The 21,487-nt window shown below is 46.9% G+C and overlaps 1 protein-coding gene across 3 annotated transcripts in view; it reads right to left on the bottom strand.

The window, feature by feature from the left end:
• The window catches only part of LOC140403966 (DNA polymerase delta catalytic subunit-like), a 306,416-nt gene that overhangs the window by 258,613 nt on the left and 26,316 nt on the right, over positions 1-21,487 (bottom strand). For all 3 annotated transcript variants that reach the window (XM_072492263.1, XM_072492265.1, XM_072492264.1), the window contains exons 4-10: positions 19,462-19,620; positions 15,957-16,226; positions 13,411-13,619; positions 9,351-9,530; positions 8,109-8,208; positions 1,714-1,827; positions 64-158 (exon numbers count right to left, since the gene is read on the bottom strand). In XM_072492263.1, coding sequence (XP_072348364.1) covers positions 64-158; positions 1,714-1,827; positions 8,109-8,208; positions 9,351-9,530; positions 13,411-13,619; positions 15,957-16,226; positions 19,462-19,620 — 1,127 coding nt within the window. The remainder of the gene's footprint in view (positions 1-63; positions 159-1,713; positions 1,828-8,108; positions 8,209-9,350; positions 9,531-13,410; positions 13,620-15,956; positions 16,227-19,461; positions 19,621-21,487) is intronic.

Genomic DNA, 21,487 nt, shown 5'->3' with positions numbered 1-21,487 from the left:
GTGAGGTTGCGGGAGGCACTGTACAGGTGCACGTCCTTCTGTTTCCTGCATTGTCAAGCCTACCTTTGGTCTCTTGATGCGCAAGTACGAATGAAGTGCCTCAACGTACGGCTGCTGGAGCCTCTCAACTAACTGATGGTCTTGAACATTCGGGCGGTCTGCGGAGTCAGAAATTCTGAATGAAAATAAATCCGGATTCTGTACTGTATTTATAGAAGTTTTGACAAAGCTTTGACAAAGAGTATCCAGACTCCCTTTTCTCTCCACAAATACTGTCAGACCTATTGAGATTGTCCGGCACTTTCTGTTTTTGTTTCAGATTCCAGCATCTGCAGTAATTTGCCTTTACAAATCTAATGTATCTTTGCTGTACTGCGTCCAATGCAAGTCTATCCTTCCTTAACTGCGGAGACTGAAACTGCACATGATATTCCAGATGTGGTCTCACAATAGCTGTGTGTCATATTAGCAAGGCTTCTTTATCTTTGTACTTCAATCCCCTTGCAATGAAGGCCAACATGCAATTTGCCTTCTGAATTGAAAGCTGTCTATGCTTATGCACGACACAAAGTCATACTGAAAATTAGCCAGTACAGGAAGTCGAAAATTGGTGCGGTGAGGACTTAGCTTGGGGCTCAGGGGCAATCTGGAGCAGATCATATAGAATTTTATTTACAATATAATACTAGAAATAGGAGGAGAAGACCATTCGGCCCCTCACGTCTGTTGCAGATCATTGGGGAGGCGGTGACATAGTGGTATTGGTGCTGGACTAGTAATCCAGAGACCCAGGATAATGCTTTGGGGACCTGGGTTCAAATCCCACCACGGCAGGTGATAAAATAATAAAATATCTGGAATTAAGAAGTCCAATGGTGACCATGAAACCATTGTCGATTATCGGAAAAATCCATCTGATTCATTAATGTCCTTCAGGGAAGGAAATCTGCCGTCCTTACCTGGTCTGGCCTACATGTGACTCCAGACCCCACAGCAATATCGTTGACTCTTAACTGCCCCTCAAGGGCAATTAGGGATGGGCAAGAAATACTGGCACAGTCTGTGATGCCCGCGCCATGGCTGACCTGCTATCTCAACACCGCTACCTGCAAGCTCCCCTCCAAGTCACACACCATCCCGACTTGGAAATATATCATCGTTCCTTCATATATATCGTCGTTCCTTCACTGTCGCTGGGTCAAAGTCCTCCCCCACAGCATTACGGGTGTACCTACACCACACGGACTACAGCGACTCAAGAAGACGGCTCACCGCCACCTTCTGAAGGGGCAATTAAGGATGGGTAATAAATGCTGGCCTCGATGACCACATCCCGTGAGCGAATTAGTTAACCAAAAACCCCCCACCCTTTCCCTCGATTCCAATGTCCAAAAACTTTTCAATCTCTCGGTCGAATGACTATCCCACAGCCCATTTGTGGTTGAGAATTCCAAGATTCACAATCCTTTGAGTGAAGAAATTTCTCCTCATTTCGGTCCTACATGACTGGCCTCTTACTATGGCCCCCTAGCCTAAACTGCCCAGTCAGGGGAAAGATCCTTTCAACGTCAAGTTGCACAGTAGATGATTTGTATTAATTGGTGTTGGCGCTGGAATGCCTCAAAAGGGAAGACATCCCATTCCTTGCTTTCATGGTGAGCAGAGAATAATTCCAATCATCAAAAAATTAAACAAACAAAAGTGAAGAGAAACCTGCGGAGAAGATGTTGATGGCAATGAGCAGGGCATACTCGGCATCATCCAACTGCAGCTTCCTCATGCCCTTGGAAAACTCGAAGATCGGGTTAATGAACTCAAACTGCAACCCTAAGCAAGAGAAAGAGAGAGGATGAGTGAGACAGCAACATGTTATGCAGAGGCAGCGTGTGAATGCTCAAGCGCCAGAATTCTGCCAGTTCTGAGGGGTATTAATCCCCTGTCAAGCTGGCAACAGCTGAAGAGTTAAACACAAGGGCGACAGGTTTCTACTTTGGGTGCGATTGGCATTCCGGGTGCAAATTGCACCCAAGATCGTGCCCCTTTCGGGAAGCACCCATTTATTTACGCTCAAACTTATTTACAAATCAACCACAACTGGGGTCTTGTGTCCAATTCCGGGCACCCCACTCTAGTAAGAATGTGAAGGCTTTAGAGAGGGTACAGAAGAGTTTTACAATAATATATTATAGGGAAGAGGGACTTCAGTTGCGTGGATAGATTGGAGAAGCCGGGGTTACATAGATACATAGAAGATAGGAGCAGGAGGAGGCCTTTTGGCCCTTCGAGCCTGCTCTGCCATTTATCACGATCATGGCTCATCATCCAACTCAATAGCCTAATCCTGCTTTCTCCCCATAGCTTTAATCCCATTCTCCCCAAGTGCTATATCTAGCCGCCATTGAATATATTCAATGACACACCCACCATCGGGAACATCTTCCCTGCATCTTCCCTGTCTAGTCCTGTTAGAATTTTATAAGTCTCTATAAGATTCCCCCTCATTCTTCTGAACTCCAGCGTGAACAATCCCAACCTAGTCAATCACTCCTCAAATGACAGTCCCGCCATCCCTGGAATCAGTCTGGTAAACCTTCGCTGCACTCCCTCGAGACCAAGAACATCCTTCCTCAGAAAAGGAGACCAAAACTATACACAATATTCTGGGTGTTGCCTCACCAAGGCCCTGTATAATTGCAGCAACATATCCCTACTTCTGTACTCGAAAGGTTGTTCTCCTTTGAGAAGGGAAGACTTGACATACAAGTCCAAATTCATGAGTGCAGAGCAGAGTGGGAAACTGTTCTCACTGGCGAAAAGAGACGGGATTTAAGCTGAATGGCAATAAGAAACAATCCAGAAAGCGTTTTTTAAGCAGTAAATGGATTGAATCTCGACTGCAGGTGGATTTAATTGTGGCTCTCAAAAAGCAATTGGTTCAGCACCTGGAGGGAAAATATTGACAGGACGATTGAGTGGGACTAGCCGAGTTAGCAGAACATGACAGGCCGAATGGCCCCTTATGATGCTATATCATCGAGTGTTCAATGTGCCACATTAACCAAAGCCATCAAGCAGCGCATTAAAATGCTATTTTTTTTCCAATAGTTATTCTGACATAGTTAGCAACCTTGTGCAGTTTTGATTAACACAACTGAAAATAGGTTTATCACATAAAATTTAAGCATTTTTAATCACAGCTTCGTAGAATCATAGAAACCCTACAGTGCAGAAGGAGGCCATCGGGTCTGCGCCAACCCTCCGAAGGAGCACCCTAACCTCAGCCCAATCCCCCACCCTATCCTTGTAACCCCATCTAGGGACAATTTAACATGGCCAATACACCTAACCTGCACATCTTTGGACTGAGGGAGGAAACCCAGGCAAACACGGGGAGAATGTGCAAACTCCACAGAGACAGTCACCCGACGTCAGAATCGTAGCCGGGTCCCTGGCGCTGTGAGGCAGCAGTGCTGACCATTGTGCCACTGTGCCGCCTCTATTGTTAATTCCAGAGTGTTACTCAATTCAAATTTCCCCATCTGCCATGGTGGGATTCGAACCCAGGTCCTCCGAGCTTTACCCTGAGTCTCTGGAATACTAGTCCAGTGACAATATCACTGTGCCACCACCTGGAAAGAAATTGGATTGAAACAAAAAATGTACTGTACCATTTGTTAGTGACATTGGAGTACAACTGGCAATTTATTTGTAAGTTTAAAAATTACATTAATGCTTTTAAAACATTCTAGCACTTTTGTGTTACAAGGATCCACCTTAATAGAGCCACCACAAAGGAGCACAATTTTTATATATTAATTTTTGGGATGTAAACCAAGGCCAGCGGAGTAGGTTGCACCCGCACTGCTTTTTTTCTGTAGCAGTTTGATACAACTAAGAAATAAAAGCAAAATACTGCAGATGCTGGAAATCTGAAATAGAAACAGAGAATGCTGGATAAACGCAGCCGGACTGGCAGCGTCTGTGGAGAGAGAAAATGGGCGCAATCTAATGGAAATGTTTCTAAGTGTCATTTGTGGCGGGTTTTGCTGGGAGCTTCCTGCTGGTTCCCTATCGCTATCTCACCACACTTATTTAAGTCACTTTTTGTGGTCCCTGAAGACCCCCCCCCCCCCCTCTCCAGGCCCCCCCACACCCTCTTACAGGCCCCCACTTCCAGGCCCCCTACCCATCACCCCCCCAACCTCCCAGAGACCCCCGCATAACTGCCCTGCACCCCCACATCGTTCAACCCCCCCCCCCCCCAAAAACTTCCTTTCATGGGCATGTACCCCTCAGGCCGTGACCACTGGCACCTGGAACCAGGGCACCCTGGGAGTGGGTCCAGCTGGCTTTGCGGTGCCACCCGGGCACATTGGCAGGTCCAGGGTGGAAGTGCCATGGTGCTCGGGTTCCGGGGGGGGGGGGCGTCCTGCACTATCCCTGGCCACCCAGGGGCCTCCAATGGCCTGGGTGACCCACCCCTGGGTGCCATTCCGTCTAGTCCAGGTTTGTGTGGACCAGTACGGAGTGGCTGAGGCCACCCTGGGGACTCAAGCACGCACGGCTTGGTCCCATCCATTATAAGCGGCATTCTGTTCACACCGCCCAGCGGGACTTGGGTATATATCGCGAGGCGTTGTGGCTGCCGGGAAGCCCACGGGAGGCCTCACCCGGCATCTACCGGCCACATCACGCTCCAAGTCGGGCGCGAAGTGGTCGGTAGATTGCACCCAACATTTTGGAATCTAAATGATCGGTGTACAGAACTGAAGGTAGAAACGTACAGAATTTTATCGAATTCGAGAACTCTGTTTCTCTCTCCACAGATGCTGCCAGACCGGCTGAGTTTATCCAGCATTTTCTGGTTTGATACAACGGAGTGAGTTGCGAGGAGGCCATTTCAGAAGGGGGCAGTTCAGTTAAGAGTCAGCAATGTTATTGTGGGTCTGTAGTCACATGTAGGCCAGGCGGGTAAGCAAGGCAGATTTCTCCTCCTAAAGGACATGAGTGAACCAGATGGGTTTTTACGATGGTTTCATGGTCACCATTACGGAGACTACCTTTATATTCCAGATGTGCTGATTACGTTTAAATTCCCCCAGCAGCTGTGGTGGGATTTGAACCCCTGACCCCAGAGCATTAGTGTGGGCTTCTGGATTATTAGTCCAGCGATATTGCCAATCCGTTACCGTCCCTTAGTGGAAACTCGCAATTTTGATCGCCTCACCCATTGCTGGTTTTCTGGAAAGGGCTGGCTGTTAGCGCAATGTTTTTTTAAAAACTAGTGCCAAAGATTGTGGAAACGCAATTTGTTTTGAATGTCATTTGCGTTTAAAATCCTGCCACCGTTTCACCTGTTGTGCCAATTTTGGGTCGAGTTGCCTTGTTTAAAAAAAAAACCAAGGGGAAAGTCCAGGCCTGGCGTGCCGGGTTCGTTCCAGATCCTGACTGGAAACGTGAACCCAGTTTGGGCATTCCCGGTCCACCTGGGCACAAACCCACAACACAAAACCCGGCCTCACTCAAGGGCCGTGAAATATACAACCACAACCCACAAGACCAAACAAACAATGATACCGAAAGGTGGTCATTAGTGCCGTAATGTGCGGTAGAAAAAGAGCCACCACCCTCAAACCGGGATGGAGAGATGTTTTTGGCACATTAAGAGATTAGAATGTGTCAATGGCAGAACAGAGGTGAGCAGTGTGTCAAAGGGCAACTTGGAACTGATGGCCCAAGTGGGGTGGGGTAGGTGGGGGGGGGGGGGGGGGGAAATGGTGAGGGAAAAACAGATCGATGCAAGAAATTAAAATGGATTGATAGAAATAAAAATGGGGTGAAGGTGGAGGAGAGAGTTCACAGTCTTAAGTTGTTGAACGCAATGTTAAGTCCGGAAGGCTGTAAGGTGCCTGATCGGAAGATGAGCTGCTGTTCCTCCAGTTCGCGCTGGGCTTCACTGGAACATTGCAGCAGGACAAGGATGGACATGTGGACGTGAGAGCAGGACGGTGAGTTGAAATGGCAGCGACAGGGAAGTTTGGCTGCTGCCTGTGGAAGGACTGGAGGTGTTCTGCAAAGTAGCCACCCAATCTGCGTTTAGTCTCTCCAGTATAGAGTAGACCGCATTGGAAGCAGCAAATGGAATAGACCAGATTGAAGGACATGCATGTGAAGCGCTGTCTCACCTGAAAAAAGTATTTAGGCCGTTGGATGGTGAGCAGGGAGGAGGTAAAGGGCCTGGTATTACACCTTTTCCGATTACATTTTGTCTTTCTGTCCACGACATCTTTGTCAATCTCCACTTATCGCTGGCCCTTTACTCAAAGGTGTCATGAGAATGTCACTTGAAGAAATGTCTGTCTGCTCATGTTACTGCAGTGATGTCAGAGTGTGGGTAGAGCTGAGCTCTGGCTCTGCTTTTTAGTTTCACTTTGAGAAAAGCTTGGGTGTGTCGGTGTTTTTTTGGTTTCGTTTTCAGTGTTGGAGCTGAAGCCAGGCAGAGCAGGTGTACTGTTGATCTCTCTGCCATGAAAAGACTATCTCTTGATCATTTGGTGAATTCAGAATTATAAATTTTTCAGTAGTGAATGTAAACCCGATGCGCTTCTGTTAAAAGGTGTTTCTTTTGTCTTCTGGATGTTGTTTGGGAAGTTATTAAGGATTACTTAGTGTTGTATTCTTTGGGGTTGTATTTGAATTAATGGTTGCTAAGTTGTTCACTGTATGTTTCAAAAAGGTTAACTTGAGTTCACAGAATAAACATTGTTTTGCTTTAAAAAAACATTTCTATTTCTGCTGTACCACACCTGTAGAGTGGGCCGTGTGCTCCCCATATCAGAATCTATTAAAAGTTGTGGGTCAGGTGAACTCCATGATACACTTTGGGGTTCTCTAAACCCTGGCCCATAACAAACGTTAAACGTCAAACGAAACGTTAGCTCCCTTCTCTTACCACAGATGCCGTCAGACCTGCTGAGATTGTCCAGCATTTTCTGTTTTTATTTCACATTCCAGCATCCTCAGTAATTGGCTTTTATCTTTGTGAAGAGATATTTTGCCCAGCTCCTCCAATGGCTCTCCATTATAACCCCGAGGGAGGTCCCGGGATCAGGATCATTCGGTTTCCCATGAATATGAACTGCCCCTTTAAGGGGAGGGGCTTCCTCTTAACAGGGAGGGCCCCAACTCACATAAACCCCCCCGGCCTGAGTGCAAGCCGAGGAAGGGGACCCTTAGGGGAGTGGAGCAGTTTGGATTTGTATTGCAACAACCTTGTTCGTTAATTTCTACCTATCGTCTGTGCGTCCCACTTACCGCGCGGATTCAACACTCTCCGATTCCAGGAGTACTGGGTGTGAATTAATGCGCAGGATGTAGAAATTCCTTCTGGCAGTAAGTCTCCCATCACCGCGCATCATTTATTTTCAGGCTAAGCTACATCTGCCTCTTTCAAACAATTATAAACAACTGCCTCCCCCTAGTGGAAAGAACACCAAGTGATTAATCAGCCATTCAGACCAGAGACCGTCTGATACAATTTCTGATTTTTGCCAAGCAAGATGCCTGTGATAGTGAATAGGGGGGGCTATGAATGGCCTATAATTGGCTTTGGTGTGTGGAGATCGGAATGGGTATATGTGATGACTGTGTGGTCGAATAGGCTCACATGTAATGAAGAATGGTCACTTTGTTGAGGTACAAAGAACAAAGAAATGTACAGCACAGGAACAGGCCTTTCGGCCCTCCAAGCCCGTGCCGACCATGCTGCCCGACTAAACTACAATCTTCTACACTTTCTGGGTCCGTATCCTTCTATTCCCATCCTATTCATATATTTGTCAAGATGCCCCTTAAATGTCACTATCGCCCCTGCTTCCACCACCTCCTCCGGTAGCGAGTACACAATAGGAAAAAAGTTTGGAGCAGTGTTGTTATTTCCCAGTTCTTACTGCACATTTCCTTCTCGGTTCTGGAGGGTTTGCTGATCCAGGGAGCCGCGGTTTTGCTCCTTCGAGGAGGAGGGGAGATAAATTGGCACCGAAACATAAACTGGAGAAATAGATCGCGGCAAGAACCGGGAGAGGTGACAGGAACCCGGCTTCACTCACCGGCCCGTGCAAAGTCATCTTTACTGTACGTGAAATCCTTGAGGAAGGTGATGCATTCCGTCTCGTGGTTGTATCGCCGTGCTGTCTCCAACAACATTATCTGGGAAGGAATACACTCGTGAAAGAACAAACTCCAGTTGATATTTGCTTCAGAATCTCGCAGCCACAGACGTGTGGTTGGCTTCCGCGTGTACAATTGATGTCTCCTCAATAATAACAATCTTTATTGCTGTCACAGGAAGGCTTAGATTAACACTGCAATGACGTTACCGTGAAAATCCCCTCGTCGCCACACAGTGACTCAAGCTGGGAATCGAACACGGGTCCACGGCGTGTGAAGCATCAGTGCTAACCACTGTACTACCGTGCCACCCTCGTCTTACCTGCCTCCATGCAGCACCGCATTTGTGCCGCAGCTTTCGCACTGAAGCCCAACTGGAGTCCATAATCTGTATGCCTGGCGCAGTGCTGAGGGGCTGTGGCACTGTTGGAGGGGGTCAGCTTTTAGGTGTGAAGGATCTAGATTTGCATATTCAAGTGAGTAGTTAGCCTCACTTGAATAGGTCTAAGCCGGATCTACCTATCACCCGGGGTCGGGTGGCCTCGCCCCAGAGATCCCGAGCGGGCGCCGTCTAGCACTGGTTTCCACAATCGCAGACCAGGCCTGCTGGCACTTAGGAGTGGCCTCCCATGCGATCGGGGGCCCATGGGTGGTCGGGCTCTGGCCAAGGTGGTACCCTGGCACTGCCAATAGATTGGAGATTCAGATCAGACATGATCTGAATTTATTTTTAAAAATAACTTACTCCAGAATCCTGGCAAATGAGAATTCTGATTAATACGGGTACCTGACCCCCTTATCCGGCATCCCTAAATCCAGAATGGAGACTAGGATCCCCATCAGGCCTCACGGTTTGTCATATCTGTGTAGCGACACTCTGATCCCTTACTCTTTGGGTCTGGGATTAATGGCTGAAGCGGGCCTGGTCCGCCCCTCATCCCTTACTTTCCCAGTCCTGGTTGGGTCCAGTACAGTGGAAAAATCAGCTGGGCTTTAAATTGAACCCCTCGCCCCCACTTCCCATTCCAGGACCCAAAATCTGGAAAATCCCCATATCCGGTACACGCCCAATCCCGAGCTTCCCAGACGCGGGGTCTGGTATCTTTGTGTGCCAGGTAACAGAAATTGTGCTGTACTACTTTATCCAACACATAGCTAGTAAAGACTTCCTTCTGTTGTACCTCGATGGTGGACGCCTTCAACAGTGCGATCTGGTCCTCCCGCGAGAGGTCGAGGAAGCCCGGGACCTGCTTGGCAAAGTCAACGATCTCTTGCACCGAGATGATCGCCAGCTCTGTGAAGTGGGCAAAGCGCTGCTGTCGTGTCTCCCGGTTGTGGGGGTCGTTACTTTGTGGCCAGGGCTGAGAATGAAGAAGATGAAAAATGAAACCTGATTGGCATGCAGGGATTATCCTTGACTCTGACCTTGAATCGGTCACAAACAATCGCCTCCCTTTTGTAAACATCCAGTTAGGTTAGCTAACAACCAGGGAGCAGGGTGAAGCAGCGGACGCGTGCTGGGCCCATAACCCAGAGGTAGATGGATCAAAACCATTATCAGCTAGTTATATTTCGGGCAGCACGGCTGCCTCACAGCGCCGAGGTCCCAGGTTTGATTCCGGCTCTGGGTCACTGTCCATGTGGGGTTTGCACATTCTCCCCGTGTTTGTGTGTGTTTCGCCCCCACAACCCAAAGATGTGCAGGGTAGGTGAATTGGCCACGCTAAATTGCCCCTTAATTGGAAAAAATTAATTGGTACTCTAAAATTTATAAAAAGAAAAAAACAGGTTAGCTAACAACCAATTTAAGATAAGCGGTCAAACTCATAATGTGGGTCACTTGCGTTTGCTAGAAGTCACACACATTCATACACAGGGACCCGTTCTCTGCAAACAAAATGAATATATTAGAGCATTGCACCTTTTTTGAATTATCCGAGAGCTTGGGGAGCCAATAGTTCCCCATTGCTTTCGCAATAACATCTCAGCCAATCAGAGTCGACTTGCAAACCAATCAGCACCCTTTTCTCCTGGAGTGTAAATTGTTGCGATTGTTTGAAATTTGGCATTCTTGCATTTGTCCTGACGAGGGCGAGGTGAAAAGCTTCAGCAACATGTCTCTCTTTTCGGCAACATTCAAGTTCTGTACGACCAAGTGTCTGTTTTGAAAAAAAAGCTAATATTCCTTCAAATCTCCAGAAGCAATCCTTTATTGCCAGGCATGACTCAGTTGGTAGCACTTTTGGCTTAGTCAGAACATCGTGGTTCAAGTCCTGCTGCAGAAATATAACCTAGGCTAACACTCCAGGGCTGTAGTGGGAGAGTGCTGCTCTCTCTAGGTGGATGTAAAAGATCCCATGGAACTATTTCAAAGAAGAGCAGAAGGGGTTTTCACAGAATTGTGGAATCCCAACAGTGCAGGAGGCTTTACAGCCCATCGAGTCTGAACTCTTCCTCTGAAAGAGCATTCCTGCCCTATCCCCATAACCCCAACTATTCTTTGGACACTAAGGGCTAATTTAGCACAATTAATCCAACTAACCTGCACATCTTTGGACTGTGGGAGGAAACCTGAGCACCCGGAAGAAACCCACACAGACGCGGGGGACACAATAATAATCCCTCAACATCACATTTTTTTAAAGAAACAACTTATTTGGTCATTATCTCATTACGATTTGTCGGAGCTTGCTGTGCACAAATTGACTGCCACGTTTCCCACATTACAACAGTGACTACACTTCAAAAGTACTCCATTGGCTGTGAAGTGCTTTGGGGGCTCCTGGACTGGATTCACTGCTAAAAGTGCAGCGGAAGCTTTTGTTTAAAAGTGTCATTTGGAAAACCTGGACTGGATTTCGGAATGCAAGTCGCTAAGGAAAAGCATAATTTTGAGAGAAGGTTGTAAAGCGTATTTTTGGGAGTGAACATTGGAAAATCTCAGGTGACAATCATCTGGGGAGGAATTCTGGGGAGACATCCACAAACATTCACTTGGGGTTCAGAGTGGAGAGTGTATTTGTCCACAGTCATCCTGTGTGCTTAAAGTGTTCAGTAGACCATTGTAGATTAAGATGTACTTTGTAATCCATGTCAATCCTAAAATCTGTAATTGTTAAGCTAAGGGGAGGGGAGTAAAGGCAATTTTTTTCATGATTAACAAATGTTTTTTCCTTGCTGGTAAAATCAATTAGTGGTCCTGTGACTCTATTCCTCCACTTTATTATTGGGCAGGATTCTCCAGTCCCCCAGCCGCGTGTTTCTCGGTGGCGGGCGAGCGGCACCCCGTTCGCTTGTGGCGGAATTATCCGTTCCTGTCGCTGTCAATGGAAATTTCCATTGAAGCTAACCCTTGCCACCGGGAAGCACGGGCTGCACTGCAGGTGGCACCAGGGAATCCCATCGCCAACATTAGGCCAAAGAATTCCGGCCACTGTCCTTTGAGCCAGGGTTCCATTCTTCCTGTCCAATTATAACATCAACTGGGATCGTAACAACAGAGAAATCATCTCCTGTGGTAGGGAAGATTTAACTTTAGGGTTTTTCTTTTGCTTCTGCCCTGTCCCAAAGATAATCTTGGTGGGCTACAGTTCCACAACTCTGAATCCTGATTGCACCAACTGCTTCCCAGCGCCTTTGTGGAATCCATGATACACTGTTTCCTAGAAAGGGACATCAGTTAGTATGAAATCCATAATATCCTGGAGAAACGAAGGACGTAAGTTAGAATGGAATCCATAATAACCGGTTCTTATTAAATGACGCAAATCTGTGGAGACAGAATGATGGAAGTAGCCGTAACAAGGGTGCACTTTTCTGTAAACTACCATTTCCTTCAGGTCAAAGGGAAGATAAGTATGCAAAAGAAGGGTAGAAAGTGCTAATGTTTCTATTGGTCCATTTGCCGTTTTCTATCGCCTTCTATTGACTAGAGTTATTGTCTTTTCATTGGTCGAAAATGAAAGTTTAATTGTGATATTATTGGTGCATGTCACATGCAAATAAAGGATTGGAATCCAATTACAAATTCTATTGGTTAATCAAGCTACAAATGTTTCTGCTTACGAGATTAATTTAGAGTAAGACCAGTGCATCCCACTGGCTTTGCCCTCCATGTGCACATGTCAATAAAACTTGATCAAAGAGCTCCTGTGTCAGCCTTGCAATACTTTGACACCTTGACTAAGTGAACTTAACATTTGAAGCATCAATGTGGTTAGCGTCAGCCAGCACTTCATAAAGAGGATCGCACATCAGGTTCTCTGCTGACAACCGTGAAGTGAACACAACATCCAACGGAATTCACTGGACAGCGATCAGGAGCAGTGGGCCTTGGCTGTTAATCACTTCCCTCGCCCACTCACAAAGCACAAGTCCAAGCGTGTGTTTTGCATGAGATTAGCGTGATCACCACAGACCAAACTTTGGATCCTCTGGTCACTAGGTTCGGGCGTACACCTGCCGTTCCTTATCAATCCATTTTTTATTGAAGCGGAATTAAACCTGAACTGGCGGAGTTCAAAGAACTGTTAATTTTTTATTTTAGAAATTTTGAGTACCCAATTCATTTTTTCCAATTAAGGGGCAATTTAGCGTGGCCAATCCACCTACCCTGCACATCTTTGGGTTGTGGGGGCGAAACCCACGCAAACGCGGGGAGAATGTGCAAACTCCACATGGACAGTGACCCAGAGCCGGTGTCGAACCTGGGACATCGGCGCCGTGAGGCAGCAGTGCCAACCACGACGGCACTGTGCTGGCCCGAAGAACTGTTAATTTAACGTGGATTTCAGTGGCGATGACCTGCATACAAAGGATGGTTTTTTGGCTGTGAAGCACTTTCGGATGACCCAAAGGCACAATAAATACAATTTCTTTCTTTCTGCCTGGTGGATGCCTGGCACCCATGAAGGAGTGTGTATCCCAGAAGCAATTGGTACTTGTAGGACAGCAGGGTGGGGTGCGCAGGAAGGAAAGGGGAAAATGTGGAGAGTTAAAAAGATAATTCAGAGGTACCCCTTTTTTAAACACTACAAAAGAAGGCAGGGAGAACGTCTATATTCTCTTCACAGACCTCTTCATTCACCTGAGGAAGGAGCAGCGCTCCGAAAGCTAGTGACATCGAAATAAACCTGTTGGACTTTAACCTGGTGTTGGAAGACTTCGTACTGTGCTCACCCCAGTCCAACGCCGGCATCTCCACATCATGTCTATATTCTGGACATTCTCCAGTAAACTCACCGTTACTTTCGGCTGATCACTGAACGATCGTTTGTTGCACTGCTGCTGTGCAGCCACCAGCTGCTGGATCATCTCCTCCTGTTCCGCCGTGAGCCTGGCTATGTCCACCATCACTGGCGAGTCCTCTGCCGGCACCACCATTGTCTGCGCCATGTCATCCTCCCGCTTCTTCTGCTTCTTGTTGCGGATCTGCTCTTCTGACAGGACACCTGGAAGTCGCAACAAACAGGTTAATCACTCTGGGTTTGCAGAGCTGGTGGAAAACAAGCTCTCCATTCAGGTAATTCACTTCATGATCTACTCGGTCTCTATCAACACCGTGTTTTTTGTTTTCATATAAGATTTGGACTATAAATAAATATGGATTAATAGTCAGGTTGATAATTAATTAGAAAACTCTCCTTATACTTTCCCCCCCCCATTTATTCTCCCCGCTATCCAGTTCCTGAACACTCGAGCACCATTCATCAATCCAAAATTTATAATCCTTATTGTAACCCAACCACAACTCTTTAAAACTTCCGTTATCAACTTCCTATTAAAAAAAAAATCCCGACCTCTTCATCTTCTCTATCTCCTACCTGTTATGGGCCAGGGTTTAAAGAACCCCAAAGTGTATTGTGGAGTTCACCTGACCCACAACTTTTAATAGATTGTGGTTATGGGGAGCACACGGGCCTACTCTACAGGTGTAGTGCAACAGAGAGTTACAGTACTTTTAAATTAAAACAATGTTTATTTTTGAAACCAGTTGACACTTTATAAACCCACAGTAAACATCTTAACCAATATCAACACCAATAAATTCCCCAAAGAATACAGTACTCTATAAGTAACTCTTAATTATTCCTTGCAACATCCATAAGACAAAAAAAACCTTTTTACAGAAAGCCATCAGGTTTAACTTCTCTACAGAAACAGGTATTATCTTTAAATCACCAAAGGATCTGGAGACAGTCTTTAGATTGCAGAAAGAGAGACTAATACACCTTCTTGCTATGACGGCAGCTATCCAGCTTTCAAAACGAAACAAAAACACACCCTGTAGCAGATAGCCCAAAGCGAAAGTAAAAGCAGACAGCCCAGCTCCACCCACACTCTGACATCACTGATAAACACCCATTTCTTAAAGGTACATCCACTACAGCTATTTTATAAACACCCATTTCTTAAAGGTATTCTCACATGACATACCCTATCACATCTGTTTCCTCTACAAGGTCTTTGAACACATCATCCTGCTTCATTCCCTTCAAACCCATTCAGCCTGGTTTCCATCCTACTTCAGCGCTCAGCCTAACCTGGTCAAATCAATCAACAATATTCTGAGTAACTGTATTTTGGGGCCAGGCTGTTCCCCCTGAACTCCTTCAGTTGCTCCATGTCTTTCAAAGCAGTCACTCGACACGGCCTCCTCTACCAACTCTGATCCATCTCCATGGAACTGTCCAATTCTGCTTCCAATCCTACCTGTGCCAATGCAGTCAACAGTCAGCACCCACCTCCCCCCTCTAATGGCATCACCTACAGGTCTACGTGGCTATCTTCATCATGCTTCAAGGATCCTTAACCCCTTGCTTCTGCTGAACAGCAGCATCTGCAGCCATATGGTCAAGTTCAGAAAAGCGACCATTCCAACTTTGCCACACCTCGATCATGACAGGCACGACAGCAGTGAAGTCCAGCCTACTAATGGTATGTTTTCTTAAAATAAATTTAGTGTACCCAATTCATTATTTCCAATTAAGGGGCAATTTAGCGTGGCCAATCCACCTAGCTTGCACATTTTTGGGTTGTGGGGGCGAAACTTACACAAACACAGGGAGAATGTGCTAATGGCATGTTGATCGTACTGTGAAGATGCACAGGTTTGATTAAGTACTTAAAGCCCTTATAAAGAGAGATCGCTGGGACACTGGGTTAGCTGGTGCGACGCAGGCGTATGCAATGCTGCATTCTGTAAATAAAACCATTATCAAGAAAAGTATTAGTGTCCTGTTTCACACTTCACCAACTGGTTTGGGATCGAATTAACACTGGACAGCCAGTTATCTCTAACAAGACAGAGACTATCCTATGCAGCTATCTCCCAACCTTTATGGCCAGATAACCCATCCCATATCCTTTCCCAACCGCTTGCTCAGGCAGAATTTGAAAGCAAGCACGCTCAGTTATACGTCTCTCTCATGTGAGCTTCAAGCTCCACTTCTAGTCTGCTGAGAAGATTGCATACGTCCCAACTCCAGAACCTCACCCTCTGCCTTGCACTCTTAGCTCAGCCCTTCATCCTCTGTACAATCAAAGCTCGACTTCTCTAACTTTCTCTAGGGCAGCCAAACCTCACTCTGCAAAAAAAAAAAACTCCACCGTACCAACAACTCTGAGGCCTGACGCAGGTCTAAGGCTTGCGTCATCTTTCTCATCAGCCTCCGGTGGCTTCACAGCTATGGTGCACTTGTTTCCATATCTAACACCCCCCCCCCCCCCCCCAACACACACACACACACTAACTTTAGAGGTAAGCAAACAGTTCTAATCTTGCTTACAATGTTCTCTCATTCCCGCCTCCCGGCATTTCCGAAGCCGGCATTCTTGGCACTTCCTGCGCATGTACATGTCCATCTCGCACTTGCCGCTGTTCTTGCAGGTGTACTGGGCGTTCTTGATGACGCTGCGGCGGAAGAAGCCCTTGCAGCCCTCGCAGCTGAGCACGTTGTAGTGGAAACCCGATGCTTTGTCCCCACAGACGCTGCAAACCTCGTTCCCCAGCATCTTCGGGGCCGGGCCCTTCTTGCGCTTTATCATTGGCTCGTCCCCTGAAAGATGGGGCAAAGCATTGAGGCACAACCACTCACAACTGAAGGATTGCTGCACAACGAGAGTTTTATAAACATGGCTGATAACACACTTTAACAAAAACGATGTGTACGTATATATTGCACCTATAACGTAATAAATCATCTCGAGGTGTTTTGCTATCGTATTGCAAACCCAATGCACCACCAAACCACAAAAGGAAGATGACCAAAAGCTTGATCAAGGAGGAAGGTTTTAAGGAGCGTCTCAAAGGAGGAAAGCAAGGTGGAGAGGTGCAGAGAGGGTATTCCAGAGCGTAGGGCCTAGGCAATTGGAAGTACAGCCACATGTTTGGTGAGGCACAAGAGACCAGAATTACAGGAGAGCAGCTATCCCATGGGGTTGTGGAGTTGGAGGAGATTACAGAGATAAGGAAGTGCATGGGACACGGAGGGATTTGAAAAGAAGGAGGAGAATTTTAAAATCACCACTTTACTTGACCGGGAGCCAATGTAAGTCAGTGAGCATGCGGGGCAATAGGGGGATGGGACCCGGTACAGGTTCATAAGACATGGGAGCAGAATTAGGTCACTTGGCCTATCGAGTCTGCTCCGCCATTCAATCATCGCTAATATGTTTCTCAGCCCCATTTTCCTGCCTTCTCCCCATAACCCCTGATCCCCTTATTGATCAAGAACCTATCTGTCTCTGTCTCAAAGACACTCAGTGATTTGGCCTCCACAGCCTTCTGCGGCAAAGAGTTCCACAGATTCCTGGCTGAAGAAATTCCTCCTCATCTCTGTTTTAAAGGATCGTCCCATCAGGCTGAGGCTGTGTCCTCTAGTTCCTTCCGCTAGTGAAAACATCCTCTCCATGTCCACTCTATCCAGGCCTCGCAGTATCCTGTAAGTTTCAATAAGGTCCCCCCTCATCCTTCGAAGCTCCAACGAGTACAGACCCAGAGTCCTCAACCACTCCTTATATGACAAGCTCTTCATTCCAGGGATCATTCTTGTGAACCTCCTCTGGACCCTTTCCAAGGCCAGCACATCCTTCCTTAGATACAGGGTCCCAAAACTGCTCATAATACTCCAAATGGGGTCTGACCAGAGCCTTATACGGGTTCAGACACTGGAAGCAAAGTTTAGATTACCTCACATTTAGGGATGGCAGAATATGGGAAAGCAGCCAGTAGTAAGGTGTTCGAATAGTCACGTCCGTCGGTAACAAAGGCAATATATGTGGGCTTCAGCAGTTGATGAGCTGGGAGAGGCCAAAGTTAGGTGATGTTACAGAGATAGAAATAGTGGTCTTAGGGATGGCACAAATAACAGATTGGAATCTCATCTTGGGATCAAGTCTGACACTAAGGTTGCAAACAGTCTGGTTTAATCCCAGAAGAGATGGAGGTCAGCAGTTAGGGAATGTGTCTGGAGCGGGATTCGAAAACAATGGGTTCAATTTTCTTTCAATTTAATTTGGTGGAAATTCTTTTTTTTTTTTTTTTTTTTTTTTAAATTTATTTTTATAAATTTAGAGTACCCAATTCATTTTTTCCAATTAAGGGACAATTTAGCGTGGCCCATCCACCTAGCCTGCACATCTTTGGTTGTGGGGGCGTGACCCACGCAAACACGGGGAGAATGTGCAAACTCCACACGGACAGTGACCCAGAGCCGGGATCGAACCTGGGACCTTGGCGCCGTGAGGCAGCAGGGCTAACCCACTGCGCCACCGTGCTGCCCCGGTGGAAATTTTTGATCATGCAATATTGGATGCAAACAAACAAATAAGGCAAATAGGTGAGCTGGACACTGACAAATAATTGGTTTAGGCCATCTGCTTGTGTTCGATCTTTTGGCATTTTGCTTTAGAGAAGAGATCAGGGAGAGGAAGGAAGATTTATTCAGACGATACCAGGAATAACAGGGGCTGGTTTAGCACACTGGGCTAAATCGCTGGCTTTTAAAGCAGACCCATGCATGCCAGCAGTACGGTTCAATTCCCATACCAGCCTCCCCGAATAGGCGCCTGAATGTGGCGACTAGGAGCTTTTCAGAGTAACTTAATTTGAAGCCTACTTGTGACAATAAGCGATTTTCATTTCAATTATGAGGATCAGTGGTTCTCTCCAATGGAACTGTGAAGATTATGAAGAGCTTTACTGTGAGAATGTAGAACACACTATCCCATAGAGGGAATTAGCATAGACACATCCAAGAGGAACCTTAATAAGTGTCTGAGCGAAAGGAATCAAATATAGATATGCCGATAGGGTTTGATAAAATAAGATGGGGGAATGCTCATATGTAGGTGTGTTGGTCAAATGGCCTATTTCTCTGTTGTAAACTTCGGTGTAATTCCATGTAAAGGTAGGTTATAATAATAAATAGAAAATTGAATTTTATTGAAAAGAGAGACATAGGGTGCATTCCAACGGCCACGGTGCACCCAAAAAGCAGCTTGCCACGGCGCAGCATGGCTGATAGAAGCCGGGAGATCCCGTTCCCGGGATCTACCCGGCTCGCAATGTTGCGATGTAAATGGGCGGGATCACTTTTTAGCAAATCTGCATATTAGAGTGATACAACTAGTCTCTAATATGCAGATTCCTGAGGTAGGCAAGGCTTTGGGATCTTATCCCCTTTGCCTCGGAGACCTCGAGCGAGTGCCGTTCAGCATTGGTCCCCACAAACGGGGACCAGACGGAACAGCACTCGTGGGGGGTCTCCCAGGGGATCGGAGGCACCCAGAGGTCCTTGTCCTTTGGGAGGGGTGGTACCCTGGCACTGCTGGTGCCACCTGGGCACCCTGGCTGCAAGCGCCAGGAAACAGGCAGCTAAACACGCTCACTCTGGGACTTTGTTCCCTTTTAGTTGAATCGTGCCCATATTGTGGAAGCTTGGAGTAGGCCCTTTTCTCCTGCAGTATAAATTGTGATTGTTTGAAACTTGGCATTCTTGCATTTGTCCTGATGACTGCAAGGTGAAAAGCTTCAGCAGTATCTCTCTTTTCTGCGATATTCAGGTCGAAAATTCTTGAAAGCTGACTGGCATGTATTTAACCTCTGTGCACCGAGCTACTTTGTGTGAAAGGTGAGTAAATAGACCAATTCCTCGTGAAATACCTTGTGTACCAATTCCTGTGCTGTTCAAGTATTTTCCGATCGCACACTTCAGTCAAGGTAGAAAATGTGAACTTTGCCGAAAGATCTTTTTGAAGTAATAATTCCTTTTTCTTAAAATAGAACCTTACCGCAGATACTGAGGGAGTATTCTGGGTCGGTGGAGAAGGACCCATTGTGGAGAGTAGCGACAGAGTCACTACCCTCCTCCACCTCCTCTTCCTTCACATGATGCCGTGCGCTGTCTGCACTCTCCTCAATGACGGGCTCCGTGACACTTTTGTCATCTTCTGAAAATAGGAGTGAGAAAGAATCAAAATTAACCAAGGTCAATAAAACCTGACAATGATATATTCAAAGCGTTACAATTGCCTTGGAAACAAAATCTTTGGAACATCACTGTCGCGGCCAGCTCTCTGAATGAACAATTCACCGAGTGCCGTTCCTCCGCCTTCTTCCCTTTCCAGATAATAATCCCATTCCCTTTCATAAGTCTCGATCGAACCTGCCTCCCCCACACCCTCAGGCAGTGCATTCCAGGTCCTAACCACTCGCTGGGTGGAAACGTTCCTCCTCCTGTCCCCGTTGCTTCCTTCGCCACTCACCTCAAATATGTGCCCCTCTCATGCTCGATCCTTCCACCAACGGGAACAGTTTGCCCCCCCCCCCATCGGCTCTGTCCAGACCCCCTCGTGATTTTGAACGCCTCGATCAAAATCTCCTCTCAACCTTCTCTTCTCCAAGGAGAAAAGTCCCAACTTCCCCAATCACGTAACTGAAGTGGCTCGACCCTGGAACCATCCTTCTCAATCCTTTCTGCACTCTCTCTAATGCCTTCACAGTTTTCCCCAAAGATAAACATGAGGCATAGGAGGAAGCCATTCAGCCCCTTGAACACGTTCTGTCACTCAAAATGATCATGGCTGATCAACATCTCAACTCCATTTTGCCATCTTTGCTCTAGATCCCATCTAATAAAAATATATCGATCGTTATAGTTCCCAGCACTCGCAGCGTTTGTGAGGGAAGAAAGGAGTACCTAATTTCTATTGTCCTTTAAATGAAAAAGTGCTTCCTGTTTCTGGTCACGAATCCCGGGACCTCTAATTTTAAGATTCGGTCCCTTTGTTTTTGATGTCCCCACCAGACGAAATGGTTTCTCCATATAGACCCGGTGAACATTTTAAACATCTTGAATGGATGACTCCTCAATCTCCTGAACTCAAGGGAACGCAAGCCATGTTTATTCGAGTTGTCCTCATAACTTTTAGAAAATAAATTTAGAGTTCGCAATTCATTTTTTCCAATTAAGGGTCTAAATTGCATGTTCAATCCACCTACCCTGCACATCTTTGGGTTGTGGTGGCGAAACCCACGCAGACACGGGGAGAATATGCAAACTCCACACAGACAGTGACCCAGAGCCGGGATCGAACCTGGGACCTCGGCGCCGTGAGGCAGCAGGGCTAGCCCACTGCGCCACCGTGCTGCCCTCGAGTTGTCCTCATAATTTAACCCTCGAAGCCCCTGTACCATTCTAGTGAATATGCGCTGCATCCCTTCCAAAGTACACGGCATCCATTAAGCTCCTGCGTCAGACGTTTCCAGCTCACCAGCACAGACTGTCAGCCCATCAGAAATATTCAGAAATCTGGTCGTGCCCGGCGCTGGATGGGTTTTGGAGGGGTTTTGCGAGGACTATGTCCAAGGTGGTGAACGCCCGGGTCAAGCCGAGCTGGGGATTAACATTATTTGGGATATCGGACTAGCCGGGAGTGCAGGAGGCGAAAGAGGCCGGTATTCTGGCCTTTGCGTCCCTGGTAGCCCAGCGGAGGATTTTGTTACTATGGAAAGATGCGAAGCCCCCTAGTGTGGAAGCTTGGATCAATGACATGGCAGGGTTCATCAAGCTGGAGAGGATAAAGTTTGCCTTGCGAGGGTCTGTGCAAGGGTTCCTCAGGCGGTGGCAACCGTTCCTAGACTATCTTGTGGAGCGTTAGGAGGCGGCCAGCAGCAGCAGCAGCCCAGGGGCGGGGGGCGGGTTCTTTTGGGATGGCGTTTGGGTTAAGGTGGGGGGTTTCCCTATTTGTGTTTTCTACTGTTATATGGGGGGTTATTGTATTTGGGAAAATCCAGATAATTTCTGCTTGTTGTGTT

This window comes from Scyliorhinus torazame, chromosome 29, assembly GCF_047496885.1.
Source record: "Scyliorhinus torazame isolate Kashiwa2021f chromosome 29, sScyTor2.1, whole genome shotgun sequence".
Classification (NCBI taxonomy): Eukaryota; Metazoa; Chordata; class Chondrichthyes; order Carcharhiniformes; family Scyliorhinidae; genus Scyliorhinus; species Scyliorhinus torazame.
This window is presented reverse-complemented; position numbering and strand designations above follow the sequence as displayed.